We start from the raw sequence: 24,741 nt of genomic DNA, 5'->3' as shown, positions 1-24,741 counted from the left end.
TCCTGGCTCTCACGGATGAACTCGATGAGCATGCTTTCCTATTTCCGATCTAGATTAGCACTGATACTGAATTGCTTGGTTGAATCGCCAGGAATAAAATCAACCATCTTAGTATCATCTGCCGATTTAAACTTCAAAACTGGATCATGCTCTGTAGTTGGCTTTTTCAAAGATGTCATATCTGCCGGATCAACATTGTCCTTATAAAATTTTAACTCCGCCGTTGCACAAACCTACTCAGCATAAGCCGCGTCACCTTCTTCGCATTCCAGAGCTATCTTACGGCTCCCATGCACTGTAATGGTTCCCTTGTGACCCGGCATCTTGAGCTGTAGATACACATAACAAGGTCGTGCCATGAACTTGGCATAAGCCGGCCGTCCAAACATAGCGTGATATGGACTGTGGATCTTGACCACTTCAAAGGTCAATGTCTCTGACCTAGAGTCATGATCATCTCCAAAAGCAACTTCCAGAGCTATCTTACTAACTGGATACGCCGACTTACAAGGCACTTGTGACGCCCGGATAATTAGGGTACAGTAATTCACCGCCAATGGTGCCATGTCATCACATTACTGTTGCTAATCCTCACTTGATCCAAATCATGATTCAAGTTCAAGTTCAAATTAAAGTCCAGAATTCAAATTTCTCAAACATGCAAAACAAAAATGTTCGAAGTGTGGCAAATATTCCATAACTAATTATGGTGTTGACCCAACACTTTTGTAATGTATTTAAATGCCTTTTTGTGAATATAACAGTGGCTAAAAATAATTATTAAATGATTTTTAAATTATAAAAGTACTAAACTATTTTATTTTGAACCTCAAACTAAATGTGGCAGTGGTGTATTTAATGGTACTAATTTAGAGTCTAGGTTTGTATTTTAAAAAAGTAAAATTAGAATAAAACTAAATATAAAACAGAAAAAGAAAAAGAAAATGCAAAATAAATAAAAAGAGACAGGCCCCTGACTCCCCCTCGGCCTCGGCCTCGGCCCACCCCCACCCGAGCCAGCCCACCTACCCCCCCCCCCCCCCTCGGTCTCCTTCTCCTCTTATTCCCGTGGTGCGGTCGCTACAGGGGCATGGCTGCCCCCAACCACCTCGCTGGCGAGGCCCGGAGAGGATAAGGCCTCCACCGAGGCCTCCCCCCCCCCCAGATATTTCTCCCGCATCTGTCCTCGCTCCTCCCCCACTACATCTCTCTCACTTGCACCCCCTCCTCCAGATCCGCTTCACCGACGCGCCCGACACCGTCGCCTCGCTCCTCCGCGGCCACCGGCCACCTCCCGCTTCGCCGTCGTGTCCGCGAAGGCCGTCTCCATCCTCTACGTCCTCCACGCCAACGCACTGGAGCCGATGGCCGCTATGACGCTGCCCCGAGCCGTCTTCCTCATCAGGACCACGCCACCGTCTCCGTCGACGCTGGCCGCCTCTGCGCTCCCGTTACTCGACGGGCCTTCGTGCGCCCTCCCGGTGAGCCCCTGCGTCCTCCCCCTTGTCTTCCCCTTGTACCCATCGCGTAGTCGCCGCCCCGTTCTCCGCCGCTGTCGCGTTTGTTGTGGTTGTTGTTGTCCTCCTCGCGACCGGCCAAGCACACTATTGTGCTCATGACGTTTCCCCGATGCCGACAATGGCCCTGGTTCACTCGAACACGAGTGGTAGCGCCGCGCCTGTGCCTGTTGCGCCCCTGGTTGCCGTCGTGCTCCGCCAGCCACTCGTTGATGCCCACGACCACTGCGCCCACAGCTCGCCGCCGTCGCCTCAGGTGCCCACGCCCGCAGCTCGCCCCCGCCCACACGCTGCCGCTGCCGCCTCCACCTGCAACTCTGCTGCTGGCGCCCGCTCGCTGACTGCATCCCGTAGCCGCCCCTCTCACCGGCTTCGCCCCCCTCCCGCAGCGCGCCCCGCCTCGCTCCCCGTTGTAGCTTTCGGTGCTCATCGTCTCGCGCTTCCGGCAGCGGCCGACCGATCCCGCCGCTCCTCGTTGTGCTGCACCGCCCCGCGCCGCACATCCTCCCCGTCATGGGCGTGTCTGGCACGGCCTCCGGCCCAACCTTGTTGCGGCCGCGTGGCTCGCTGCCGTGGCCGCCGCCCGCTGCAGCCCTGCACCGCCGCTGCGCCTCCCCTCGCCCGCCTGACCTCGCTGGGCCTTAACCCCTCCCGCGCCGCAGCGCCCGCGCCCCGGCGCCGCCCCGTCGTGGCCTCGCCGCCGCCGGGCAGAGCCCCGGCCAGCCGGCCTCGCCTCCCCCCTCCCGCATGATGGGCGCCTGGGTGCGCCCCACACCCACACGCCCGCAACCCGTCGCCCGTTTAGGCCCCGTGGGCCACTGATGTTGGCCCCACGCCCCCCTTAAAAAAGTTATATTAAAAATTAATAAATAATTAGATTAATATTGTTTAATTAGGCTAATTACCTAGTTTAACTAATTGAAACTGTTAGTTAGCCAGATGTCTCAATGACAGGGGGCCCACCCCCTGTTGACCAGTCAAACGTTGACTGGTTAACTGGGACCCGCTGACCCACCTGTCAGCCTCTGGTACACTTCTGTGTACGCAGAGCTGGGTACACGTAACAATTTGTTGTTTAATTTTGAATTAATAATAATTTCAAAATATTGTTTAAACTTTGAAAAATCATAGAAAATAAACCATAATTCGGATGAAAAAGTTTTATACATGAAAGTTGCTCAGAACGACTAGACAAATCGGAATACGCTCTCCGTTCATCTGTCACATGCCCCTAGCATAGCGAAGATAGAACTTTTCCCCTCCGGTTTGCCTATCCGAAAATGCCTAACTCCGGGAAAACTTTCCGGATGTTTTTCCCCTTCGCCGGCATCGTGTAGCACCGCGTTAGAACATGTCTAGCTCTGCGTGTTGTCTTGTCATGCATCTATTTGCTCTGTATTTACTGTTTCTCTCCCCTCTTCTCTTCGGTTGACCCCGTGATGGCTACCGATGCCGCTGTGATCGACTACGTCACCGACGACCCCTCCTTCTCGTCTGAGCAACCAAGCAAGCCCCCCCTTTGATCATTCCGATATGGCCCATTCCATTGTCTCATGCTTGCATTAGATTTTGCTACTGTAATTGATTGCTCCTATTCTGATGCATAGCCTACTTTTGTAACCTGCTCATTGTACCTTACCTGCTTATCCTAAACTGCTTAGTATAGATTGGATACTGATCCATCAGTGACCCCCACCTTGTCCTTGTTGCCCCTGCTTCATCATCGATGACTCGATCAACGTGATCGACGACCAGAGCCCGACACCTCACGTCACATCACGCCCCTTTTTGTTGCTCGACTCTGCAGAGTTACCATCGAGTGTCGAGGGTGGAACCTCATACATCACTCCTGATGAGATCTCTATAGTGTAGCTATTCGGTCGTGGTCAACGAGGGTGGTTCCTCCTTCACCATTCCTGATATGGCTCTGTCGTGCAACACCTCAAGTGTGAACCTCGAGGGTGGTTCCTCTTACGTTCACCTTGATGATTACATCGAGTGGAATCCACCGACGGTGATTCCTCGGGTTTTCCCCTTGATGTTTGGACACACGGTTACCTCGACTTTACTTGAGACCATTGTTGAAGTCGGGTCGACCCTGAGGGGTACCCGCGAGTTGATGTGGAAGTCGGGCAGGCCCGGAGAGCACCCGTGCGATGTGACAGTGGCGGCTGGTTGTTTAGCGGTATCACCTAGGAGGGGGTGATAGCTCCGGACTTGTCCCGACATCCATCACTTCTTTTATTAATGCACTAACAGATTTGGGTATTTGTTCTGAGTTGGCCTTTGGCCTTTACGCACTAATCACCACGCGAGAATAGATATGGGCCTCGACGTCGTGGTATCAGCCGAAGCTTTGTCAGATGTCCAGTTCAGCATTGTGGCACGGTCGGATCGTGCCATCCACTACACGGGTGGTGCTGGTATCCACCCTGCACACAACGACCCGGAGTGCAACGGGCGATGGGCCCAGACCCCGGAGTGCTTAGGATGTAGACCGGCGGGGACCTCTCTGCTGAGCCTAGGTAGGGCTGCGACGTGTTGATCTTCCGAGGCCGGGCATTGACCCAGAAAAGTGTGTCCGGCCAAAGTAATCAAGCGTGTTGGAAAACATGGTGCACCCCTGCAGGGAAGATATATATTTGAATACCGTGTCCACGGTAATGGACGTTCAGACTTGTATCCTGATCTTATACAACTAGAAATGGATACTTGAGATATGTGGCCCCGTGATTGCTTTCTCACAGGGAGCCGAGGAAGGATCTCTGGGCATGAATGCTACAACATGCTTGTTAAATTAAACTGCTATTCTTTACTCTTCTACATGCTGCGAGATGCTTGGAGCTGCTTGAAGATGCTAGTCTTCGATAGGCTAGGCCTTCCCCTCTATTCTTGCATTCTGCAATTCAGTCCACAGATACAACCCTTCCATTTGATACCAATGCATACTTAGTATAGATCCGATGCTTGCGAGTACTTTGGATGAGTACTCACGGTTGCATTGCTACCCATTTTCCCCCTTCTTTCTTATTTCCGGTTGTTGCAGCCAGATGGTGGATCCCTGGAGCCAGATGCCACCGCCGACGGATACTGCTACATGAAGGCCGCCGAAGATCAGGAGTAGTTAGGAGGTCCCAGGCAGGAGGCCTTGCCTCTTCGATCGTTGTTGTTTTGTGTTTGCCTTCTTAAGGCATCCTTGTTTAACTTATGTCTGTACTCAGATATTGTTGCTTCCGCTGACGCTTGTGTATCGAGCTTGTACTCGAGCCCTCGAGGCCCCTGGCTTGTAATATGAAGCTTGTATTATTTCTTTTTGTGTCTATAGTTGTGTTGTGATATCTTCCCGTGAGTCCCTGATCTTGATCGTACACATTTGCATGTATGATTAGTGTACGGTCGAATCGGGGGCGTCACAGCACCACGCCACGAAAGACAGTGTTTGACGGCTTAAGATTTTTATCGGTCAACCCCATGCGACGAAAAGTTTCATAATAAAGGATATTGATGCTGCTCCCTTCGTCCATGAGTACTTCGGTAAACTTATACCCTCCAACCTGAGGTGCGACGACCAAAGCCAAGTGACCCGGATTATCAACCCGGGGCGGGTGATCTTCCCGACTCCACACAATGGGCTGCTTAGACCAGCATAAGTAATGGGGAACTGCCGGCTCAACAGCATTGACTGCCCTCTTATGAAGCTTCTGGTCACGCTTACATAAGCTAGTGGTGAAGACATGATACTGTCCACTATTCAACTGTTTCGGGTTGCTTTGATAACCAGACTGCTGCTGCTGCTGATTCCCCTGATTATTCTACTGATTGTAACCACCTTGGTTGTCTTGATTACCTTGATTTCCTTGAAATTCAGAGTTAGAGCCGCCACTGCCGTAACCCGGTCCATGAGAGCCGGATCCTGAACCGCCACGTGGCCCATGATTGTCTTGAAAAATATTGGAATTCTTGTACTCCTTCATAATGTAACAATCCTTCCAGAGGTGCTCGGACAGTCTTTCTCGCGTACCATGTCTTGGGCAGGGCTGATTTAACATCTGTTCAAGATTGATACTGGATCCTCCGGTCCGTGGGGCAGTTTACCCTTACGACACTGACCATTATTCTGTGCATTGGTGTTAGCCACAAAGTCAAAACTATTATCAGCTTTGCGCTTACCGTTGCCTCCCTAGTTCGCCGGGTTATGCTGCTGCCCCTTGGCGTTGCTGCTCTTCCTTCCCTTCCCTGGCTTTTCGTCATCAGACTCGGGGTCCTTGGTACTATCAAAGTCGGCATACTTAACCAGAGCCGCCATGAGTGTCCCCATGTCATTGCAATGGCGTTTGAGCCGCCCTAGTTTCTGCTTTAGGGGCGTGAAACGGCAATTGTTCTCCAACATCAACACCGCTGAGTCAGCATTGATGCGATCCGACGAGTGCAGGATTGTTGAGACCCGGCGCACCCAATGGGTTGTCGACTCACCTTCTTCTTGGACACAAGAGGCTAAATCCACAATTGACATAGGCTGCTTACATGTATCCTTAAAGTTCTGGATGAACCGGGCCTTTAACTCGGCCCATGACCCGATGGAATTGGCAGGAAGCCCCTTCAACCAAGTGCGGGCCGTTCCATCCAACATGAGGGGGAACTATTTAGCACATGCAGCCTCGCTGACATCTAGCAATTCCATGGCCATCTCATAACTCTCAATCCATGTCTCGGGACTTAAATCAGCTGTATAGTTAGGCACCTTGCGAGGACCTTTGAAATCCTTGGGCAGGCGCTCATTACGCAGATTCGGTACTAAGCATGGCACGCCCAAATTTCTAAAGGTTACATCTGGATCCACAGAAGTGGTTGGACGAACTGGATTAGGTTGACAGGCCGCATACTGTGCCGCTAACTCGGCCTCCCGACGGGCTCTTCCTTGATCCACCACATTCTGAGCATCAGCGCCACCGCCCGCCGGGTTATGTCCGCAGGGCAGGTTATGGTTCTGTCCACTACTTGACACAGCCGGCTCATCAATATGTCTGTTGTAACTCCAACTCGGGCGGGGGTGGAATGAATCCTGTCACGGCTGTAAGAATAAGCCTACTGATGTCAGCGCTGTCTGAAGAAGCTCTCTAGCCCTCCATGTCTCAACCACCGTCGGTGACTCACCATCAACCGGGAGAGCCGCCAATCGTGATGCCACAGCGGTCATGTTATCCAAAGGGTTAGAATAATGACCCGGTAGCGTCGGCACATGCTGCGACGGGTTATTGTTCTGACGAGGCGGGTCCGTCATACGTGGCTGAACCGTTGTACCCGTCCCAGGTGCTTCGACCCGGTTTACCACTGTCGGGTTACTGGTTCCTGCTCCTGGCGTGTTAAAGAGATTTCTTGCCTCATAAACCGAAGGCAGACGAGTCCGATGCCTCCTCCTTATGACTTCGTTTGAAGCGTTCTGATCTAGTATGAGACGGTAAGATTGTGACTGAATCCGTTGTGCCTGAGCATCCAAAGCAGCCCGCTCCTCGGCCATCCTAGTGTTTTCTGCGTTTAGCCCCTCCTTGGCCTGTGCTATCTCATCACGCAACTTCGTGACCGCCGCATTGTGTTGATCCTGATCCGCCGGGTTAACCACCGCTGTTAACAGCGCTGTCAGCTTATCCAGTAAGTCGGTTAAGACCTGAGCCGACGGGCGCTCAGGGCCTCCTGCACCGGCAGTCGGTGCTGCTGCTGACCCGGAAATCAGCTCTGCTGCCGTTGATGAGTGTTGCACGGGCTGTGTACCGGCCATGAAGATTGCAACCCGGTTCGGCGGCTCACAGGGGTCCGGAATACTGTCGCCATCGGAACAGCCCCCAAGCCGGCCGTCTTGCAGTTGATACAATGACTCTGTCTCACCGGTGGATGACTCGCCATCAGAGTAAACGACGGTCTCACCACCAGATGTCGGTCTATTCTCAGATTCCGCTCCATGGATAAATCCCACGAAGGCACGATTCATGGCGGGCCGAACCCGGGCGGGTCTCGCACGCTGAGCCGTCTCGATGATGTCGGTGCAGATGTCCGGCTCAGTGCCCGGTTCGCCGATCTTGCCGATGAAGACGTGAATTCCGCCGAAGGGGACCCGGTACCCATACTCAATTGAGTCGGCCTTGGGGCCCCAGCCCGCGTCGTCGATGTAAAGCTTACCGCGACGACTCTTGGCCATCCGGCCCACGGCGTATCCCTTGATCCCTTCGAAGTTACCCTCTAAGAACTTGAAACCATCGTGTGATAGCCCCCAGTGGGCGCTAACTGTCGTGAAATTGTCTCGGCAGATGTACTAGTGTGAGGACTTAGTCGTGGAGCCATCGCGATGAGGTTAGCTTAAAGGGATTAATCAGGATAAAGGACACGAGGAGTTTATACTGGTTCGGCCCCTTACGGTGAAGGTAAAAGTCTAATCCAGTTGTAGGTGGTATTGCTAGGGTTTTGATGAGCAGGGAGCGAATACGCTTGACCCGGCTCTCGATCTGTTGTTTCTTGTTCTAAGCCGCCGCTGGGTCGTCCCCTTATATACACGGGTTGACGCCCTGCGGCTTACAGAGTCCCGGTCGGCTTATACAACGTATCCGGCTCTGTGACCTTTCTTACATGCCTTACAATACAAGTCTATATACATAGCGGTTTATATCTGCCGGCCTTAAGCCGCCTTCGGGTTTGGGCCTTCTACTAAGCCTATCTATGAACCGCCATTGTTAATATGTTCTTGGGCTTCATTTGAGATGAACCGCCATAGGGATGACCCGGCCTCTCCTGGGCGGGTCATGCCTGATAGTCATATCCCCAACAATCCCTCTTGTAATTTGCTGATCGTGGATCTGATCGCTTTGGTGTTTATTTTTCTTTTTCCTCGCACGCACATAACGTCGGTATTATATGACTTTGGTATTTGTCGGTCTATTTCTGTGTGCATATGTTGGTGTTGATTGTGTGCACATAACGTCGGATGTGTGTTTATTTTGTTTGTATCTTCTTAATCTTCATTTTAAACTATCCCCCCTCTCCTGGTCTCTCATACGTGCAATATAAACACATATGAGATCACGCTTCAGTTCCAGAGCTTTATACCACATATAACTTCCTCATTTCGTTTCTCCACATGCACCGGAAGTGGAATAACAGGCCTCTAAAAATCCTACCTCTTGTGATCAAGGGCGATCGGGTTTTTGGAACAATTACCCATGACCGCTGGCATCTTTTTTTCTGTGGCTGCACATGATGACTTCCCCAAGGACGACTACTTTCTCTATGCCGATAATATATGGCTCTAGATAGAATATCCTTTGACTCTCAGGTATATATACACCTGATATGGGGGAAATTACTAATTACAAAAAGTATTTTTTTATTATTTTAAATAAACTTGATCTTCCGTTGTACTTCCTCTGTAAACAAATATAAGAGTGTTTAGATCACTATTTTAGTGATCTAAACGCTCTTATATTTCTTTACGGAGGGAGTACTAACATAAAGTTTTACAAAGGAAAAAACTCTCGTCAGCTCCAGTGCAAAAAACAAAATTTTAAGGTCAAAAAGTGTGAATAGTTGCGTGTACATAGTGTTGATTTTGTTTTTGTTTTTTTTTCACCCAAGAGCCAAACATGCTTGTCCGCTTCTGATGCTACTACGAACCCGTCTTCTTCACTCCATTGTATGTGTTCTTATCGTTTTTATCTTATCTACCAAATCACATGTCTAAATTCATTTGTCTCTGATCAAATTATCATATCTATTATGTTTATCCTATTTTATTGAATGGTCTACATAAGGTGACATAAAAATAATTATTTCTCCCACGTGTCGCGCCTAAGAAATAGCAAAACCATTTTTCAGATATATTTTGTGTCATAGTTATCCCTTTTTCATGAAAGGATCCCACTTGGATAATTATACTTACACAAGAAAGCAAGCTGCTTGATTTTGTGGCGAATCATGTAAAAAGTTGATTACCAGCGCAGACAAGTAGAGCACTCTTGTTCCTAGTCGCCGTGAGAGATAGGGACAGCGGCTCACGTGCTACTTTGAATTCAGCCAGCATCATCTTTAATTTGATCGCTAGTAGCTGCCTATGACTGCGTTCGTTACTGAATCCTGATTCGTCGATCTCTTCGTCTTTCTTCTCTGTTCCTTTTTTTTTTGCGATGGTTTCTTCTCTGTTCCTTGGTCGCAACTGATTATGTAGAATCATTCAGTCCCAGTCAATGGACTACTAGACCGACGACAGTGATGCAGGAAGACCGAGTCTGATACTACTAGCAGCATCTTATCTTTTAGTATTTAAATAAAAATGAAAATACGCTTCATTATTAAATGGGGTACGCCCAGCACGTGTAGTTTGGCATAAGAGATACCCAGTCTGCTAAGCAATTTCGGTCTCTTAAGTCGTCTGGCTTTCTTCTAGAAGCAAAATTCCATACGGACTTTACGGAAACGAGGAGATAAGAGCATTTACTACCCTCGTTCCGAATTACTTGTCGTAAATATGAATGTATCTAGTTGTATTTTAGTTATAGATATATCCATTTCTGCGACGAGTAATTTAAAACGAAGGAAGTACAACCGAACCATATCAGCCAAGCATCCGGACGGGCTGCCCGGACATTGACTGGATGAAAAAACATCACCAAACCGGATATCCCGTACCTCATTCAAATGATCGGACTGATCGTTACTCCCCATACTCTATCTGGGGCTGATATGAGGACATCCGAACAGGCCTGGACACGGGCGCCATGTCGGATCGGCCAGCTAGGGCTCACGCCATCCCCGCCAATGCCCTCACAAATACCCCAACCCATCGAACGAACCGGAGTCAAACCCTCACTTTTGTCAGTCCACTCGTCTGTTCCGCTTCCCTCGTCTCCTCCGCTTCCTCCCAAATCCGCCCTCAGCCATGGCCAAGTCTGGCCAGGACTCGACAGCAAGAGCGATTCCATGGACTGGAACGAGGAGGAGGACGACAGATCCAGTAGCGACGCGTTGTACGAGGTGGAGCTCGCGCCTGGACACCGGCCGGAGCTCGAGTTCGATCGCGTCCACCCCCAGTTCCTCCACACCCTGCCGGTGGGATGCGGGCCGCGCCCACCCGTTCCGCTCCGCATCGCTCCAGATCCGGAGCCGAGCGGACGTCTCCCCTTCCCCTCCGACGCTAGCAAAGCCCTGGCAGCGGTAGGTGCTCGTGCTCGCGGCTCTCGTGCGAACGCGCATGGGAGTCCAAGGCGAAGGCGGCTCGATGCGAGCGACAGCGGGGCAGCGACTGCGTCGGAGCCCGGCTCTTCCTGCCAGTGGGCATGCTCCAGCCCCGTCGACCCGGAGGAGGCGCTCCTCCGCAAGGTCATGTGGCGCTTGCTGACCACGACGGATTCCGACATGAGGTGACTCCGGTGCTAGAACACGAAGCTGCTCCGCCTCAAGCTCGAGGCGTCCGAGCGCCTCGCGAGGGAGGAGTCGACCGCCACCAAGGTCGCCCGCCACGTGAAGGAGCAACAACGCCTCCTCCGCCGCCTCTCCAGCTACATTTTGTCAGCATCGGAGAGAGGCACCACCAACATAGATGACGACGACGACCCTCCCGCCGTAGATGCATATACGGAGATGGACCGCTGCGATGCCAACCGCAAGCGATGAGCTCCAACCACCTCCCCTTTATCTCATTTTATTTTCTTTGTAGTATAAAATCCGACAAAACGTCTTTTGGGTTCGATGCAATCTGTCCGATAAACTATGTTCCAAGTTTCTTGTTCTATGTTGATCTATGTCCTTCTAATGTTGTTTCAATTCATCCATGGATTTGGTGCACACGATTGTGGACAACAAAGAATGGCTATTGTCCGGTCACTTACAGTAAGCATGTCCGGACGTGTCCACAGATGTATAGGGACTCATATTAGAGCATCTCTAACAGGCACGCAACCGCACGGCACACTAAAAGTAAGTTTACGACGCTGAAATAGCAATTTTTTGCGCAAAATAAAAATTATGCACGCCGCTCCAACAGAAACGCTAAACTTTACAGCACGCGATACACATTTCATACTAAAAAACAAGATAGTTCTTCATCATAGATAGGCATAGGTAGATAATAATAAAAAGATACAAAAGGATAGCCTAGATAGTTCATAGCATAGATAAATAAAAAAAAAATAGTCTTATTTCAACTACTCGTCGTCCTCCTCCTCTTTCGACTTCGACTCGGTGATGTCCTCCTCCTCCTCCTCCGATGTCGTAATGAAGGTGTCAATCCGCCGTTCATTGTTGGAATCCCAGGTCGACGCTTCTTTGAGCTCGATGTTGAAGAGCGTGTCCGCCTTCCGCGTACGCCTGTCCTCGTGATAGGCGGTTCGTTCTGGCCTCCTTTGCACATAGAATTCACGCTCGTTGATGACGTCCTCCGAAAAGTGTTGGCGCCACAGCGACATGGCCTCCTCGTCCATCTCAGTGATGCCGAGCCGGCGCTCCCGCCTCCGGTTGTCACGACGGTCCTTGTCGGTGACAAGCCGCGGGGGAAGTGCGAGCTCGTGCGCCAGCTCCCGCGTCGCCATGTTGGGAAAGTTCATCTCCCTACGAGACCGTCGGAGGAGCCACGCCGTCGCGTCGTACAAGCGGGCGGCATCGTGAGCGGTGTCGAATGTGCCGAGGCCGAGGCGCATCTCATCAGACCGGATCTCAGCGGAGAATGAGCCGGAGGGACGTGCGCGGACGCCGTGGTAGCTTGAATTTTCCCGACGACGCGGCGGCATGGTGGCACGACGGTGGCAAGAGCGGCAAAAGGCGTGTGGCGAGACACAGAGCGGTGGGAGGGCGCTGGATTTATAATGCACGCCGGACGCTGCGCCAAAACTAACACGCGCGATCTTTTCGTGCACACCGGAATCTCCCGCGCCCGCTGGAGCGCGCGCAACCGCTCCGCGAGCACTAAAACCGATGTTTCCGCGCGCGTTTTTTATCGCGGTTGTTGAAGATGCTCTCAGGCAATTCCGGTTGTGGATGCTGCCTGCGCGCACTCGCAAAAATCAGCCGACGACGAGCGATGGTACACCGGCTGGAACGGCAAAAATATAAGACCGCTTTCCACACTGACGTGTGGTCGTAATACTACTAACCTTTGTGTGGAAACGGATGACTGGGTCAATAGGGCGTCGACCGGATACTTCACGGCATCGCCTTTTAGTCAAGTGGGGGTGCTGAACTAAGAGGCAATGATCATCACCAACTTTGGAGTTAATAATTTTCAGCGGTTCTTATGGAAGCGTACTTGTCACCAAGTTTCGCAAGTATCCCTACTGTTCTTCGAGGGGTTTGCAGCAGCCAAAGCTCAAGCTTCATTTCAAGTTCAAACTATGACTTCTTCACTGCCCACAGGCCTATATAGCCAGACTAAACAAGAGAACAGATACAACAAAATATAGGTGAGAGTATGATAATTCTTGTTTGAAGGCATGTTTATTAGACTCTCGACTATATTAATTCTTGTTTGAAGGCACTTATTTATTCATTGTTATTATACTCCCGATTCTTTTGGATCTGAACAAACACGGAGTTGATTATTTTACGGGTGTATATCATGCAAATCGCTGCAAAACGACAATCGAAGCACGACCTGAGGCACGTTCCTAATCCAGGCTTTGTTCCAGTATTGTTACGTGTCATTATTAACTTCTTCACATCCAGAGCATGTACAACCTACTGCCAGTCCGGTTGAAGATGCTCTCACAAACAAAATATTGCATTCACAAAGAATATGACATGAAAAAATCACTGCTATCATGTCAATTCAGAGACCAGCCTCTTATAAAAGAACACAGCCTACACCCACCCTATTACCCCAACAAACAAGATCAGCAGCAAAACTGTTGCATGCCATTTTCCAAGCAAACAATCCAGACAGCTCACACCAACTAGCCAATCTACTCTTGCAAACTGGAGGTAGTAAAGATTTAAGTGCTAAAAATAGAAGTGCACAGCATATTTCCCATTGTTGGAGCAGTTACAATGGTTGTTGGATCCTCTCGTGTTTTACTGTGTAAAAACTAGTATTTCCTAGTAAATCATCCTAAATTAGTTTCATAATATAGTAACAACCTTCATCAATATATAACAACAATAATAATCATAAGCGAAGGAAGTTAAAAATCGTTCTAGCAAATATTTGCCTCCCCTCAAAACATAACTTTTTGAAAACAGTACGTAATAGAGTAGCCTGCGATGGGGGCAAAGCCGCCAGACTATGTTCTTCCATTAGCTACCGGAATCTCCTACTTCCCTCTCTATATTATACATCTAAACCTACTATGGATCTCAGCCAACTGGTTTCCAAACCTTCAAATGAGCTCACAACATAAAAATCATGTCAGTATGCATCTTGAGCATATCCTCCATAATGACTTTGATCTGCTTGCCAGGATGTCCTATAGTTCAGTTGCAAAGAGATACTTATTAACATGTTAGAATGAGCATTAGCAAACAGAAAATATATCCCTGTATCCATGAGTTTCCAGCATGGATGGTATGCTTCGATACCTTAATGCATACATAGACTACCAAAAGGGAGAAAGTTGTCACTGTTTGTTAGTAGAAAATGGAAATGGGAAACCATATCGAAAATTAGTATATCCCACAGTGAACAAGTGACAGCAGCTCAACAATACCTGTTAATCAAAGTACTAACTCTGCCTGCCTGTGCCAAGCTATCAGGAGCAAACTGCCAAACAACTTAGGCAAAGACGTAAGATGGGAAAGCTTGAGGGATTCATCAGAAGGCAAACATACATTTCATACATTATTATTATACCAACCACCAAGGGGGGCAGAAAATCAAGGGAACCGGTATCCAATCGAAGAAGACCACCAGTGCTTACCAAATCGAGGGGGGAGGGGGGAGAAACATCAATAATACAGGTGAGAGTATAATAATAATAAAATTAATATCACAGCCAACAGAGCATTAAAGTGACAACAAATATCAAATGTCAAGTAATGACAAGAGTAACACAAAACGGAAGTATTAGTAAAGGGTTCCTTCAAATAGTTCTCGAGACGGAGATAAAGCAAATGCATGTTGCCCAATGAGCCGGTAATGCTTAACCTCCTCGACCATCCAACGTCTGCAATGGTCATAACAGCACAGCAAGGTTAAAGATATGAGTCCCAAACTTCCAACAACAAATAAATCAGGTTCGCATTAGCTCCATGAAACCTTAAGCCTGCCAAAAGAGTTGAAACAAAATCAAACATGTTAGTCAAACCACTTAGTAAATTTGGATAAGTGTCCATCAAGAATAAACGAAGACATGAAAACAACATTTCCTATCATAATGGAATATCTGGTAAAGTTCATATTGAAATCTCTAAAATGACTTGTATTTAGGAACGGAAGAAGTACTTCCAAAAAGGGAACACATGGATGGAAGTTCATTCCAACTTCACTAAAAGAACTCATGAAACTGGTCAGCATCAGATTTGTTTTTTTTAAACGCATAGGTCTCATTCAGGTCCAATGATGCAAGAATTTTGATGACAAAGAAAGACAAATAATCAATTAGCAAAACCAGGGTCTTGGGATGGAACAGATTTCTGAAGTACAGGCAACAATTGGACATAACCAAGTCTGTAGCACAAACATGAAACGGAAGACATGCAGGCAGCTGATACTTTCTGAAGGCATGAGCAAGCACTCACCTTTCTTGAGAGCATCTGGGATCAAGTTCACATAACAATAGCGTAATATGGGCAGAAATAACAAAACATGAGTTCCCTAGTTACTTAATTCATTTGTTGATATTATCCTCCTTAGAGCCTAATCGCACCACTTGCGATTAATGAGATAAAATACAAAAAGATACTCCCTCTCAACCAGTTTACAGGGTGTGCGCGTACCCCTAGGTCGTCAATTTGACCAACCTAATACAAGTCATATATTACAAAAAATATACCAATATAAACTTCAGATGTTCTATTTTCAAACATTATAATTTTTGTGTTATATAGTTTATATTATATTAGGGTGACAAAATTGGCAACCTAGGTATACGCATAGGACATGTAAACTGAAATGGAGGGAGTAATGTAAGTTACCTTTCCCAGTGTTGAAAGAATTGCCTCAGCTTCGCTCATATCACTTCATCTCCGACATAAATTTATCATACTCTGCATCAGCACCATAGGGAGGAGTGGGCTGGTCGTTGGAGGATGGCAAAGGTGGTGGCGGCGGTGCATTGTGGGTAGCCCAAGGTGCCGTTGCAATGCTCTGTGAGGAATCAACACTAGCCGGCGGTGGCGGTGGAGGAGGTGCATTGTGAGTGGCCCAAGGTGCAGTTGCAATGCTTTGTGAAGGATCAACACTAGCTGGTGGAGGTGGTGGTGGAGGCGGCTGGACTGGTGTGACAGATGGATAATATGGGGCATAACCATAAGGTGGTGGAGGGTACATATGTGGCATGTTTTGCGCACCAGAGGTCCCATATGCTGGAGCAGGGACGGGCTGGGTAGGTGCACCAGAACTTGGTGGTGTTACACCCGGAGGGTAGTTCTGTGCACCATCATTTGACGTAGTGCCTGGTGGAGGTACTGGAGCTGGTGGTGGTGGGTATTGCATACCATATGAATGTGGAGCAGTTTGGCCAGGTGGAGGATTGTACATGCCTGGTGGTGGCGGCGGAGGGTATGAAGCATAAGGTGGTGGTTGCCCCCAAGGAACTGGAGCATAGCTACCTGGAGGAGCTGGTGGTGGTGGATGTCCTCCCATGTAGGGCTGCGAGTTGTAGCCACCAGCAGAAGGATCTGCAGAGTGGTACATCTGTGGTACTGGCGCTGCTGGAGGACCAGGGGGGGCAGCTGGCTGTGGTGGCTTGCCTGCAACTCGGACTGCAATAGTTCTCCCTTCAAGATGGTAACCACTCATTGCAGCAATAGCTGCATTAGCCTGTGAGACATCTGAATATTTCACAAATCCATACCCTTTACTCTGCCCTGTGTTGCGATCCTTTATAACCTTTGCCATGACAATCTCCCCAAATTGTGAAAATAGGTTGATCAGCCCTGAATCATCAAACATAGGTGGCAAGTACCCAATATAAAGATTGGTCTCGTCATAATCCTTCTTGAGCCCGTTGGCTCCTGTTGTTGCTGCACCATTACCCCCAGCCCAGGGTGAGTTGCTACCACTACCGCCGCCACCGCCGCCGCCACCACCACCACCACCTGTTATAGCCAGCATCGGACCACCAGACTTGTTCATGGACTCAGGTGCACTCCCACCAAGCTCAGCAAGGAAGTTCTGGTACTCGTCGTCCATTTTCTTCCCAGATGTGCCCTTCACTGGACAATCAATTGTCGGGTGGCCACCATCGCCACAGATCTTACACTGCACCTCGCTCTTAAACGTTGTTGTCCTGTTCGGGCATGCATACTGTCGGTGACCCGGCTCCCCGCAAGTCCTACAAAACTCATCGTCCCTGATTGTTCCATTCAGGGCTGCAAGCTCCCGCAGCTGCTGTCGTTTGTGCTCATTTAGCACTTCGTCCACAGGGGTAAGCAGCTTCTCCACCATGCCTGCAGCAGCCTCTAACGCTTCTTGAGTATCAGCCTCAACAAGCACATGAAGGTCCTCATTCTCACTGGGATCTGGCTTCAAGTCCCTCTTCTGCAGCAACTTCCCTTCCTTGACGCTGCCCTTCCCTCGGATTACGATCTTGGCCCCCGTCTCCTTCTCCATCCGCTTCTGTGTGTTGCCACGGGGCCCAATAATGAGCCCAATAAAGTTGTACCCAGGGTACTCCTTCATGGGGATGTAGAGCTTCTTATGGAGCTTGGGTGGGCGGTAATCCGCCGGGGGCTTGAAGGCGGGATTGCGGCGGATCAGCTGGGAGATGATCTCCTGCCGCTCGCGGTTAAGGCGCTCCCTCGCCCGGTATTCGCGGGTGTTGATGCGGATGCCCAGGTTATCGTATATTGGCTCAGGGGACGGCGAGCGGGCGCCCTCTGGGCGGTCGTCGAGGGGGAGCCCCGACTGCAGCAGGCGCGAAATCTCCAGGAGGCGCGAGTTGAGGTTGTGCACCTCGGGATCCATCTCGGCGGCGAAGTCCTTCATGAAATCCGGAAGCGCGATGGTCGGGCGGGGCTCCTCCTCGGCCCAGCGCGACTTCCGCTTCCGTCCTCCCGCGCCGCCCTCGCCGCCTGAATTGGCACCGGACTCGTCGTTGGACTGCTCCCATCGGCTGCGGCGGCGGCGGCGGGAGGACGAGTCGCCGTCGCCAGCGGCGTTGGCTGAGCCGTTGTGGTGGGGCTCGGAGGAGGCGTCGCGCGAGGCATCGCGGGGCGGGTCGGACGAGGGCTCGCGAGATGGGGAGCGGGCTAGGGTTTCGGCAGAAGCCATGGCTGCGGCGTCTGGTGGGAGGAGGAAAGCTGTGGGGAATTTGCTTCTCACGATTTCGGTTTTATGACTCGTGGGAGATTTGTCCCGTGGAGATACGAGTTCGGGGAAAGGCGGTTTATGTTCGATTGGGTTTCTCTGGAGCACGTGCTGGGCCGAAACAAGAACAAGGAGTCGGGCTCTTTGGTGGGCACGAGTCTGTCGCTGAAGCGCGACCGAGCTGGGCCGGACCACGAGCATGGGAGGCCACAGCCTCTTTTTTATTTTATTTTTACGTTTTCTGTTTTCTGTTTTCGTTTTTACTTTTATTTTTGTATTTTTGTTTATATTTTAAAATGATATATATTTGTTTACGTTTTCTGTTTACCTTTTTTTTTACGTTTTCTGTTTTCGTTTTTACTTTTATTTTTGTATTTTTGTTTATATTTTAAAATAATATATATATAACACTCTCCAAAAATATTTTTAAAATGTTGAACAACTATTTAGAAAATGTTGAACAAGTATTTGAAAAATGTTGAACAAGTATTTGAAAAAATGTGATCATGTATATAAAAAATATTGAACAAGTATTTGGAAAACGTTAACAAGGATTTGAAAAATGTTGAACAAGTATATATAAAACATGACTAGGAAAAAACCTGAAGAAACTAATGAAAAAACACGGAGAAGAGAAAAAACGGAAAAAAAATAGGACCTTATATACATGGGAACCACTAGGGCGCGACCGCCTTATTTTCTTTAAGTAGAGCCCATCCTAGTAATAAAACACGACTTCTTATTTTCTTTAAGAGGAAAATTAAATATAGTTATGATGGGTGTTTAAATTTAGAATGGAGTGTCGGGGCACCCACATGTACACACTCCATGATAGTGAGCTGAGCACTTTTCGATGGCTAAAAGAAACAACTTGAACAGGAAGGGAAACAGACAATTGTGCTTCCGTGAAAAAAGAGAAGCACATTCTCGAGAAGGGAAAAAGCACAATCTGTATTTCCACGAGAAGCACAACTGTGCGTCCCAAAAATTGCTTTCCAAAAATTATTTAAAAAATCACAATTGTGCTTCTAGGCATCATTTTTCGGTTTCATTTGTCTGTTTTTGGTTGTTTTTCTTGTTTTGGTGTTTTCCTGTTTTCCTGCTTTAATATGATCACCTCGCTGGCTGATAAGAACAATGATCGTGTATCCCGCAGAACGATGAACCGCTTTCGTCGCTTCATCACCGATCATGGGCTCTACGATATCTACATGCATGGCAGACGCTATACCTGGTCCAACGAGCAAGCGAACCCTACCCTTGTTCGCAACGACCGTGTTCTTTGCACCCCTTCTTGGGAAACTACACACCCCCACTGCCTCTTGCGATGCCTCTCTTCTGCGGCCTCTGACCACTGCCCTTTGCTCATTGATTGCGCTGTCCGCTCCGCCGGAGGCAGACGCTTTCATTTCCAAAGGTTCTGGCCAGGTCTGGATGGATTTCAGCACACCGTTGAAGAGGCTTGGGCTTCAGTAGCCCCCGATCCTGACCCCTTTCGATGCTTCTTCGTACGTCTAAAAGCTACGGCGCGTGGTCTTCAGAGATGGAGCTCGCGGACCACTAATAGTATCTACACCCAGCTTGGTGTGGCTAGAGAGCTCATTGCGTGTTTTGACGCCGCCCAAGACTTGCGTCCCCTGTCTACCGCCGAGGCCTGGCTTCGGCGCGAGCTCAAACGCAAATACCTCGGCCTCGCGTCCCTTCATCGCTCCATCGTGCGTCAGCGACTGCGTCTGCGCTCGCTCAAAGAGGGGGAGGCGTCCTCGGCCTTCTCCAAGATTCACGCTTCGCACCGCGCAAAGAAGAACACAATCATCGACCTCGCCGTCAATGGGACGCGGGTTTCTGGAGAGGCCGACCTTGCTCGCGCCGTGTTTGAACATTTCTCTGCTATCCTTGGGTCTCAGGATGGACGCACCGCCACGCTTAATCTTCAGGCCATCGGCCACCCTTCGTTTCTTCTAGGCGAGCTCGAGGCTCCGTTCACCTCCGATGAGATTTGGGACGCGATCAAAAAGCTCCCTTCGGGCAAGGCGCCAGGCCTGGACGGATTCACCGCTGAATTTCTTCGCTCTTGCTGGGACATCATCAAGCACGACCTGTGCGCTGTCTTCGATAAGCTCTACTCCCTCAACGGTCAGGCGTTCTAGAGATTGAACGAGGCCCTGATCACTCTGATCCCTAAGAAGCCCGATGCTGCCACGTTGTTTGATTAGCGCCCTATCAGTCTTATTCACATCGTGGCCAAGTTATTTGCCAAGGTTCTCTCCTTGCGGCTGGCTCCTAGACTTGGCGAGATGGTCTCCTCCAACCAAAGCGCCTTCATTGCGGGCCGGAGTGTACACGACAACTTTATCCTTGTCCAGCAAACGGCACGGAAACTCCACCGACTCCGGCTCCCCCGAGTTCTCCTCAAACTGGATATCGCCCGCCCCTTCGACTCTATTTCATGGTCGTTTCTTCTCCAAGTCCTTCAGCATCTTGGCTTCGGGCCCCGTTGGTGTGAGTGGATTTCCATCCTCATATCCACGGCCTCTACTCGTGTGATGATCAATGGTGTGCCCGGCCCCCCCATTGCCCACTGCCAAGGCCTTCGGTAAGGCGACCCCGTTTCGCCTATGCTCTTCGTCCTAGTGATCGACGCCCTCAATTCGCTCTTGCAGCATGCGGTGACCACGGGAATCATTCGGCGTCTCACTGACAGGATGGCTGCCTCGAGTATCTCCCTCTTTGCGGATGATGTGGTCATTTTCTACCACCCGGATCCTTCCGAGCTGGCTGTTGTTAGTTCACCCCTTGAATTCTTTGGGGCGGTGTCCGGGCTGCGCACCAACTTCGCCAAGTGCGCGGCGGCTCCAATTCAGTGCACTCCAAAGGTCTCCCAAGCTGTGGGCTCCTCCCTGTCCTGCCCGGTGGTGGCCTTCCCCATCCAGTACCTCGGCCTCCCCCTCTCCCTCCGCAAGGTGCCAGTTACCAGCCTGCTACCCCTCATTGACAAACTGCTGCGCAAGCTGGCCACCTGGAAAGCTGCCCTCCTCTCGCGCGGCGAACGACTTGCCCTAGTCCGACAAGTCCTCACGGCCATGCCCGTTCATATCTTGCTGGCCATGTCTTTGTCCCCACCAATTCTCAAGAAAGCCAACCGGATCATCCGAGATTTCCTATGGCATGGACGAAAAGATGCCCGCTCTGGATCCTGCCTTGTTAGTTGGGCACGTGTTTGCCGTCCGATCGAGCTAGGTGGGCTCGGAATTCGCGATCTACACCGCATCGGCATTTCTCTTCGGGTGCGCTGGCTTTGGCTTCATACTTCTGACCCTTCTAGGCCATGGTCTCATCTTCAGCCGCCCTCGGATCTCGAGGCCCTGCGGTTCTTCCGCGCCTCGACAGCATGGTCCCTAGGCAACGGCTTCACTTGCCGCTTCTGGACAGACAAGTGGCTCCAGGGGCACTCTATCTCTGAGCTCACCCCAAACCTCGCAGCCCATATTCCGAGTCGACGCCATCGCTCGCGTACTGTTGCCTCGGGTCTTCAGGATCGCACGTGGATCATCGATATTCACGGTCATCTCAGTCCGGCTGCTGCTCTCGAGTATTTTGACCTATGGCGCCATTTGCAGACCATCGTCCTCTCCCAGGAGCCTGATACCATCTCTTGGCGATGGACGGAGAGTGGTACCTACTCCGCTTCCTCTTGCTACAATGCCTTATTCACTGGCTCCACATTTTCTGAGCACTGGCGTCTCATCTGGAAATCTGCGGCCCCTCTCTCCGTCAAGTTCTTCCTCTACCTTGCCTCGGTAAACCGATGTTAGACGGCGGATCGGCTCGCACGACATGGCCTTCCACATGAGCCCGCTTGCGTTCTATGCTACCAGCATGATGAGACTCTTCACCAACTCTTGGTTGGGTGTGTTTTCTCCCGTATCATTTGGCACGACATCCTCTCCTGGTGTTGCCCGGCGATCCCCGTGCCGGATGGTTCCAGTGACTTCCTGTGTTGGCTCAGCAGCGCTATCGACGCTGTTACATTGGAGAAACGTCGTGGGCTCTCCACTATTGCCGCCCTTACGGCCTGGTCCATCGGCGTCATCATAATGCAGTCATTTTCGACAAAATTGCGCCTTCCTCCGCCTCCCTCCTGACGTCGATCAAGGACGACGCCCGCTCCTGGTCCCTTGCGGGAGTCAAAGGACTCAACAACCTTATCCATGTAACGTAGCCTAGGTTGTCTGGGCTGAGCAACCCATCTCATGCTCTCTTTGTATTGTGGGCATGCCTTATAGTGTACATGACCATGATGCCACTCTGTATGTTCTAATCCCTTCAATCAATGCAATGATACGCTCACAGTAGCATATTCGAGAAAAAAGAAAAGGTTTTGGTTTTTAGTTTTTGGCTTCCGGTTGTTTTTTTGGTTTGCGGTTTCTACATGAAGAAAAGTTCGTTGAAACCTAGTACCAATGGATCTAGTTTTGAAGATTTTGACGCGAGAAACTCAATGGTGAAAATCATTCATGATTTGAGCGCATGGTTCAATAGATAAATCGTGTTGAAAAAATTGTACGAAAAAAGGAAAACACACAGGTTGCAACAAGTGGGGATGCTTGATACGTTTCCAATGTATCTACATTTTTTGATTGTCCCGTGCTATTATATTATCAGTCTTGGATGTTATATATATATATTTACAGGCAACTTTATATCATTTTTTAGGACTAACCTATTAACTTAGTGCCTAGTGTCAGTTGTTATTTTTTGCTTATTTTTTACTTTGCAAAATATCAATACCAAACAAAGTATAAATGCCACGAAACTTTTTAGAGATTTTTTCCAGTGATAAGAGACATTGGAAGCTTCTGTAGGCCACGAGAAGACGAAAGTGGGGCCCACTAGGCACCAAGGTGTGCCAGGGCCTATGGCGCGCCTTGGTGGGTAGTGGAGCCCACAGGCTATTGGGAACGCGGTAATTTAAAAAAAATTCCTACGCACACGCAAGATCCATCTAGGTGATGCATAGCAACGAGAGGGGATAGAGTGTTGTCCACGTACCCTCGTAGACCGTAAGTGTAACGCCCTCGATGCGGCTATATCTCCCACGTGTCGAAGCACGACTTAGAGGCATAACCGCATTGAAAGCAATGTCGCAAGTGAGGTAATCTTCACACAACCCATGTAATACATAAGGGAAAAGAGATACATAGTAGGCTTACAATTGCCACTTCACACAAATACATGAATAAAGCATTACATCAACCAAATACAATCAAGGTCCGACTACAGAACCAAAATAAAAGAAGAACCCCAAATGCGACACGGTCCCCAATCGACCCCAACTGGGCTCCACTACTAATCAACTAGAATGAAACAACACAAAGGACAAGATCTTCATCGAGCTCCTCCTTGATCAAGACTATTTAAGCTTATAGGTAAGGCAAAGGTATGAGGTGGAGCTACAGCAAGCGACTAGCATATTTGGTGGCTAACCTATTCGCAAAAGAGAGCGAGAAGAGAAGGCAAAAACACGGTCGAACAAATATCATCAAGAAGTGATCCTAGAACAACCTACATCAAGCATAATTCCAACACCGTGTTCACTTCTCGGACTCCGCCGGAAAGAGACCATCACGGTTACACACGCGGTTGATGTATTTTAAATAAGGTCAACTTCAGGTTTTCTACAACCGAACATTAACAATTTCCCATCTGCCCATAACCGCGGGCACGGCTTTCGAAAGTTCAAATCCCTGTAGGGGAGTCCCAACTTAGCCCATGACAAGCTCTCACGGTCAACGAAGGAATAGACCTCCTCCCAAGACGTTCCAATCAGACTCAGTATCTTGGTTCTTCAAGACACTTCGACAGGTTAAAACAAGACCAGCAACACCGCCCGAATGTGCCGACAAATCCTGATAGGAGCTGCACATATCTCGTTCTCAGGTCACACTCAGATGAGACTAGCTACGAGTAAAACCAACCCTCAAGTTTCCCCGAGGTGGCCCCGCAGGCAGCTCAGTTCGGACCAACACTCAGAGGAGCACTGGCCCGGGGGGGGTTAAAATAAAGATGACCCTCGAGAGAGCGACTCCCAAAGGAAAAGTAGGTGGTGGTGAGGCAAATGGTAAAACCAAGGTTGGGCATTGCTGGAGGAGTTTTATTCAAGGCGAACTGTCAAGGGGTTCCCATTATAGCCCAACCGCGTAAGGAACGCAAAATCCGGGAACATAACACCGATATGACGGAAACTAGGGCGGCAAGACTGGAACAAAACACCAGGCATAAGGCCGAGCCTTCCACCCTTTACCAAGTATATAGATGCATTAATTAAATAAGATATATAGTGATATCCCAACAAGTAAACATGTTCCAACAAGTAACAACAACTCCATGTTCCAACAAGGAACATACTTCAATCTTCACCTACAACTAACAACGCTATAAGAGGGGCTGAGCAAAGCGGTAACATAGCCAAACAACGGTTTGCTAGGACAAGGTGGGTTAGAGGCTTGGTTCAACAATATGGGAGGCATGATAAGCAAGTGGTAGGTATCGCAGCATAGGCATAGCAAAAGAGCGAGCATCTAGCAAGCAAAGATAGAAGTGATTTCGAGGGTATAATCATCTTGCCTGAGATCCCGCAAGGAAGAAGAACGAGTCCATGAAGAAGACAAACGGACGTAGATGAATGGGTCCTCACAATCACGACGTAATCAGAACCAACCCGAAGAAGCAACACCGGAAAGAAAGCAAACAATATAGTAAACAACCACGACATGAACATGGCATGAT

At 49.5% G+C, this 24,741-nt stretch overlaps 4 protein-coding genes across 4 annotated transcripts; 2 read left to right on the top strand and 2 right to left on the bottom strand.

Annotated features, from left to right (window-relative positions):
* Nucleotides 1-10,085: 10,085 nt before the first annotated feature.
* On the top strand, nucleotides 10,086-11,290 carry LOC147985468 (uncharacterized). Its single transcript, XM_087544094.1, has one exon. It carries the CDS (start codon nucleotides 10,197-10,199, stop codon nucleotides 10,920-10,922), a length of 726 nt encoding a protein of 241 aa, XP_087400220.1. The 5' UTR covers nucleotides 10,086-10,196; the 3' UTR covers nucleotides 10,923-11,290.
* Nucleotides 11,291-11,405: 115 nt separating this feature from the next.
* LOC147985467 (uncharacterized) lies at nucleotides 11,406-14,225 on the bottom strand. The gene has a single exon (XM_087544095.1). The coding sequence runs from the start codon at nucleotides 12,281-12,283 to the stop codon at nucleotides 11,702-11,704; it is 582 nt and encodes a 193-aa protein (XP_087400221.1). The 5' UTR covers nucleotides 12,284-14,225; the 3' UTR covers nucleotides 11,406-11,701.
* Nucleotides 14,226-14,436: 211 nt separating this feature from the next.
* On the bottom strand, nucleotides 14,437-18,012 carry LOC125537781 (splicing factor-like protein). Its single transcript, XM_048701092.2, has 2 exons — nucleotides 15,618-18,012; nucleotides 14,437-14,746 (listed from the first exon to the last, which is right to left on the bottom strand). The coding sequence occupies exon 1, from the start codon at nucleotides 17,914-17,916 to the stop codon at nucleotides 15,658-15,660; it is 2,259 nt and encodes a 752-aa protein (XP_048557049.1). The 5' UTR covers nucleotides 17,917-18,012; the 3' UTR covers nucleotides 14,437-14,746; nucleotides 15,618-15,657.
* A 1,100-nt stretch (nucleotides 18,013-19,112) lies between these two features.
* LOC147985466 (uncharacterized) lies at nucleotides 19,113-20,102 on the top strand. Its single transcript, XM_087541589.1, has one exon. It carries the CDS (start codon nucleotides 19,113-19,115, stop codon nucleotides 20,100-20,102), a length of 990 nt encoding a protein of 329 aa, XP_087397715.1.
* Nucleotides 20,103-24,741: the final 4,639 nt, after the last annotated feature.

This window comes from Triticum urartu, chromosome 2A (assembly GCF_056163025.1).
Source record: "Triticum urartu cultivar PI428250 chromosome 2A, HENAU_Tu73, whole genome shotgun sequence".
NCBI lineage: Eukaryota > Viridiplantae > Streptophyta > Magnoliopsida > Poales > Poaceae > Triticum > Triticum urartu.
The sequence above is the reverse complement of the archived record's forward strand: the minus strand, read 5'-3'. Positions and strand labels throughout refer to the sequence as shown.